This window comes from Condylura cristata, unplaced genomic scaffold (assembly GCF_000260355.1).
Source record: "Condylura cristata isolate star-nosed mole 26May11 unplaced genomic scaffold, ConCri1.0 scaffold00003, whole genome shotgun sequence".
Lineage (NCBI taxonomy): Eukaryota > Metazoa > Chordata > Mammalia > Eulipotyphla > Talpidae > Condylura > Condylura cristata.
The window spans coordinates 9,106,950-9,113,220 of NW_004567104.1; the positions used below are offsets into that span (position 1 = coordinate 9,106,950).

The following is a 6,271-nucleotide window of genomic DNA, read 5'->3' on the forward strand; positions in this document are numbered from 1 at the left end:
ACCCCCGCCGGCTGCAGGTGCGAGAGCCGGTGGGTGTCGCAGGAGCCTGCGATGAGGTGGGGGCAGCGGCGCCGTGCTGGAGCCGGCAGGTCGCAGGGTGGCGGGGAGCCTCGCCACAGCCACCGGATAGGCAAGTTTGCAGCACCTCCAGCTTGGATTTAGTCTGGCTTTTCAAATTTCTTTTATTTCATCTGCTTAATCGAGCTTTTGCCCCCTGTGACATCTCGGGCCACTATACTATAAGGGAGGGTCTATCTTAAATGCTTTAAAATTGGAAAAGCCCATGGTTTGGATCTCTTTGATAGTGTCATTGTACATTACAGAAGGGAAGCTGAGTCTCACATTCAATTAATATGTCCAAAACCAGGTAGAGACAATGAGAGCATTGATTTACTTTGACTACAGAGTTTTTTTCCATGAATGTGTTGACTCTTAACCTGATAAATCTATCCTGACTTCCAGATGTTCTGTGTTAGCATTGGACATAATGAAAAGAGACAAATTATTAATTGAAATCACATAGGACTACACCAATTCTTTTTTCTTCACAGGTAAAAGTGTTATAAATATTTTATACAATGTTTTGTGCCTGATCCCTCTTCTCCCAAGCCTCCCTCCCATGGATATTAATGATTTGAAGGTGGCTATGAGTTGTAACCTTGACACAGAATCACTAAAATCTGAGCTTCCTGGCATTGAGAAGCTATAGATCTGGCCATTTCAGAGATGGAGTGTTTCTCCTTTTGTTCAGTCCTCTGTGGATTAAATTTGTTTCTGAAAGTTTAAAACTTCTGAAAGTTTGATTTACTTCTAAAAGTTGGAAAAGTTGTTTTTAACAACCCATGGTTCCAACTTCTCAAATGTGACATTCATGGGAGGAGCATTCTAAACTCCTCCATTAGCTTCTGTGTTTCTATGCGACTCCCTGTCCCTCTGGTCACCACCATTTCTCCCAGTCACATAGTGCTATAGAATATGGACTGAGAGATGTCCAGGTCTTTCTAGATAGGAGAGGCAGAGGCAGAGACAGAAAAAGCCAGATGAACTACAGTAGTGGAGTTAGGGATTCTGGGTATAGCAGTCTTCACTGTCTCCTGCATGATGGGAGTGGTAACAACAGCTAAAAGTCTTTGGCAGCTAACACTAGTGATAATCCATGCTGAACACATCACATGTATTTTCACGAATGTCATATGGAGTAGATTATATCCTCTTGGTGTGCTAGATAAGGAAACTAGAGGTCGTGAGACTAGAAGCGATCTCAATGACATGGGTAAGAAGACACCTTCATAACACCTGCTTACTGCTTTCAAACCTCTTTAACTCTGGACTTCAACTTTATGTTATTGTTTTGTCCTACTGTGATACCAGAAAATTCCCTGTATGTTACTACATCTGCCTTTGAAATAATTTCAGATACAAGGTGTGTGTGTATGTGTTCACATGAGAAAGAGAGAGAGAGAGAAACTTACCACAGTAGAGTCCTGATATGGCTCTTCCTGAAATTATAAATATGTGAGATGGGCCAAATTTTGAAAACCCCATCAAGAGAGCTCCAGCTAATGAGAGAATGTTTGCTACCAACATGGCTTTGATTCTGAAATTTTAAAAAGCAAGAATTATAAATTCAACACCAAAACTCGATAACATTTAATTTTAGAGTATGCTAAAAATTTTACCTAAAACCAGTTATTTAAATTTTGCTGAAAAAGATATAGGGAATCTTAAGACGTGATTGTTAGTTTGATTCATCTGTAGACTAAAGCATTAACAATAAGTAATATTTATAAAGAGAGAATCTGTCATACAAGGACATTTTGATATGGGTGACTCAATTGTGGTGACTAGCTTGAGTTAAGAGAACATTTCTGATACTATTTCAATAGTTAATTAAGTGTTCTACAAGTTAATTGTTTCAAACAATATTACCTGGTGATAGTTAAATGTTTTATTTTTATTTTTAAAAGGATTTATTTTAGTTTTGCATACAGGAACTGGGATGTAGGTCAGAGAAGCAGAGGGTTGGGAGGATTTACCAGAGATGGGGAAGGAAGGGAAGAACAGGCCGATCTACTGAAATACACTGCTGTGGGGAGCAGAGGGCAAGACAGGGTAGGTCTGCTCTACCATTTGGAGATCAAACTCCTGCTGCAGTGCCTGCTGATAGCTTCATAGTGCTGAGACTTCCCCCCCTTGCACCACCAGGAGTAACAATAGTTACATTTAATTGTGTATTTGTAACTGTGACATGTTTCCCCCCACCCCCAATAGTATAAGTTTTTAGTTCATGTAAAAATCTCCAAAGTTAAACTTTCTTTTGTGTGAATTATTTCTAAGTAAATTAAAGCATACTTTTACTTTAAGCCTTATCATAGAAAATTATAATTATTATTATTTTAAGATTTCAGCATAATTTCCACAATCTATGAATTAATGTCAACCAATGTTCTAAAAATATTTTTAAATTAATCATAGGAAAATAGACAACACTTGCAGATATATGATGCTTTATTCCTATTAAATAAGAAAGTGAAGTACCAAAACTTTCCTTAAACTTCAGTAGATGATGAATAAGTTCACTAAAAGAGTATGAATGGACAGGTGTGAAAATATTTTTGCCACATAAATAGAAGGATCTTATTTTCTGTTTCTCTATTTCAAGCTCTTAATAAGTGAGTTTTTTTCTAAGCAAGTGTCTTTAATACCAAACAGTAGTTTTAGTTTTTAGTTTGCTGGAGAACAAAGCTATATAATGCTGTAATGACAAGTATCCTCATCAAAGGAGGGGCAAGAGAAGGAGATATCCGATTGGAGTGATGTGCTTTGAAGATGGAAGAAGGGGCCTCACGTCAAGGAAGGTGGGTACTGGAAAATAGTGAAGGGCAAGAAAAACAATTCCTCCCTCAGAACCTTCAGAAGGAACGAGTTCTGCACAAACTTTGACTTCAGCCCAGTAAAGCTCAATTTGGGCTTCTGGTCTTCAAAATTATAAAAAAAATAAATTTGCTTTATATTGAACCACTAAGTTTGTGGTAGTTCATTGGGACAGCAGTAGAAAACTAATACATCAAGTTATCAACTACCCAGTTAATTACCCACTCCCTCAAGGTGAAGGGAAACACAGTGATTTAGAAATGACCAGCTTCAGAGCTACAAAGTAGAAAAAGACTGATATTCCTTTCTCTGGAGTAATTTTTCTCTACACAAAGAGGGGGTAAATTCAACAATTTACCTTAAGAAATTGTCACTAGCTAGCTTTGATTCTATTGCAGAGAAAAAAATGAAACATCTTAAAAGAGCTAGCCTGAAAGTATTTTGATGTCAGATTGCTCTAAAGTTCCTCTTCCTTGCCACCAGTGGATGCAAGAACAGTTTATACAACTTAAAAGAGTTCTGTTCAGATGTGACAAACCACCAAAGAATAAACAATCTAAAATACATGAAATGACTGGATCCAGAAGAAATAAATATATTTTTAAGCATATTAGAATGCTTTTCTTTAGATTCTCCTGTTAGTGTAGGTTGCATCATTGACATCATCATCATTACATCAAAGTAAGTCTATGCTGCTGCTGCCTACTTATTGTGTGAACCTCTTTAAATTCATTTGTATTTAGAGCAAAGTAAGAGTTATTTTTTCCCCATGTTCAGATTTGGACAATTTAGAGAACTTAAGAAACTTGCTTATTTTTATTATATGACACATTTGGGATTTGATCTATGTGACATCAAAGGGAATTGCATCATTTTATTGAATATCATTTTTTAAAACAAAAGGAAGACTACATCCAAAGGCAATGGATACATTTCTTGACTCAGGGTAGTTTGTATAGAGTACTGTCTTCTCTACTACATTTATAATTACATTTTAAGTTCATTGCCTCTAGAAAAACTGGCATTGCAAACTCAAATCTGACATAGTAACCACAGACATCTATGGACTATTACAAGTCACACGGAAAGACTTTAAGAAGCAGTAGTGGAAAATACATTTTTATTTATTTTCTTTTAACTAGTGGGGCAATTATCCTTATAAGGAAAATTGTATCATTTTTTCAGTGAATTTCTTTAGAAAAACAGATTTATGGAAGAGACTGAACTCTTTTGTCTAGATTTTGAAGATAATCGTATGCTTTTTTTCAAGGAGGATTATACATTTTTATGTGTGTGTGTGTATATGTGTGTGTGTGTACATATATATATGTCTATATATCTATATAAAAGTAGATATATAGATATATACACATACACTGAAAGCTGGAAAAAAAATCCTCTCTTTTGCTTTACCTTAAGTTATTTGGTAAATGGTCATTTGATATTGTCTTGGCATGTAACTATGCATGTTGGTTCCAGCACTAAGGCACTAGTTTAATGAAATAGAGTAGGTCACTGTACCTGTTTCTTCAGGGATGGGAAGAAGGATAAAACAGTAGCTACTAAAGGAATTATTTTGTCCATATTTGAAAATCACTTCATTTCATCTATTTTGGAAATAATTAATCTAGACAGCCTTCATGTATTGCTTAAACCAATTTGATTCATATTTAAATGATTTTTCAATTTTTTAATGATAAAAATAAGTTTCTGAACTGTCTTCATGGATTCTGATTTAAAATTCAGCTCAACACCAGTAAATTGATAAAAATGTGAAGAACTGACACTTTTCTATTAGAAGAAAGTTCTTTTTTCAAGCCAGAACAAAAATGAAACTAGGGTCACCAAGCTACCCATTAATTAAGAAAACTTATAGTTGTATATTAAAGCTACAGTAAGAAAAAGATGTCATTAGAATTCTTATTTACCAGAAAGACAAAATTATAATTTGATATAAATTTTAAAACTAAATAAATTGCACTCCAGAATTACAGTAATTCTGTACTTGTATATCTTTAAAAGTGTTTGCATTTTCTAAATTTTCCATAATAGCAATTTTATAATCAAAAGAGAGCAATTTAGTAAGCAAAAGATGGACTCAAAGAACAAACACTACATAAAAAGAAATAACCATTTGATGTCCTGATTTTATTTCTCCTCTTTGGGGACTGGGAGGGAATACTAGAGAAGAGAAATGAAGGCACCACTTGCTTCATCTCGGCTGGTGCTTTGTGACAGCAGTAGCAGCAACTAGAAACCACATGCCAAGTGTTCTGGCAACTGGGTCCTGGGGAGATTGACTTGAACTTGGAACTTGATTAATGCAAATGCCAAACTCTCTTTTTCAAGTCAGATTTCACTGATTTCCCAATTGTTTGCATAACTATATAATGTTGGGTGTCTTCACGGCTCTGTAAACGCACCCACTCCCCTCATCCTCCATCAGAACCCCTGTGCTAACTGTTGCACATTACTTCTCCCAGCCTTCTCTTTCTTCCTCCATTTCCGTTGATAAGCGGTATAATTTTTACAGAATGGAAGAATTATTTTGCCGTGTTTTGCCGTTTGTTTGCTTTTGTTATTTATATTCCACAAGAAAAATGAAGCCATCAGCTGACTGTCTTTCACTTGTTGACTTTCTTCTCTTAACATAATCACCTCAAGGTCCATCCATTCTGTTCAAAAAGGTACTATTTTGTCCTTTCATTAAATGCCAATTTCGAATTTGAAAATGAAAAACTAAGTATCTGAGAAATGGACTGAGTCTAAGAAACAATGAGCTTCCAGGATGATACAGGCCACTCTTGGTAGTTATTCTGAGTTCCTGAGTTAACCATTTCCCTAGTTGTTTTCTAATGTTTTATAACTTAAAGAGCCAGAGAATGAAATTCATTTGCCAAAATTACACACCAAGTTTACATTTGCTATAAGTATCTCTGCAATTAAACAGATTGTTGCAAGATATTTCTCCACGACTTCATCCAACATTGACCTAACTCAGAGGATCTCGAGTTCAAAAACACTAACATTATTCTACAAAAAGAAGAGGAATTTCTTTCCAAAAAAATTATAATAAATCCAAAATACTAAAGTTTCTTATCTATGAATTTCATACCTTCCAAGTCGGTCCCCAAGCCACCCACCAAAGAATGATGCGATCATTCCACCAATTGCAAAGATGGACACAGACAGTGACCAGAGAGTGACAGCCAGGTGCTGGGTGGCCACAATCTCTTCCTCAGCCCAGGAGGTCGATGTTGGATTTTCAGGGTTTGGAGTTGTAGGCAATTCATTTGTGTTGTTGGTAGCATCAATGTTGATAGCTTTTCGGTCATCCAGTGGGACACCCAAAACACTTCTATAATGGGATATTATGATCTGAGGAAAAAAAAATAAA

At 35.9% G+C, this 6,271-nt stretch overlaps 1 protein-coding gene across 1 annotated transcript in view; it reads right to left on the reverse strand.

The window, feature by feature from the left end:
• Nucleotides 1-6,271, reverse strand: part of SLC2A2 (solute carrier family 2 (facilitated glucose transporter), member 2) — a 31,544-nt gene that overhangs the window by 14,051 nt on the left and 11,222 nt on the right. The window contains exons 3-4 of the mRNA XM_004675387.1: nt 5,990-6,252; nt 1,473-1,597 (exon numbers count right to left, since the gene is read on the reverse strand). Coding sequence (XP_004675444.1) covers nt 1,473-1,597; nt 5,990-6,252 — 388 coding nt within the window. The remainder of the gene's footprint in view (nt 1-1,472; nt 1,598-5,989; nt 6,253-6,271) is intronic.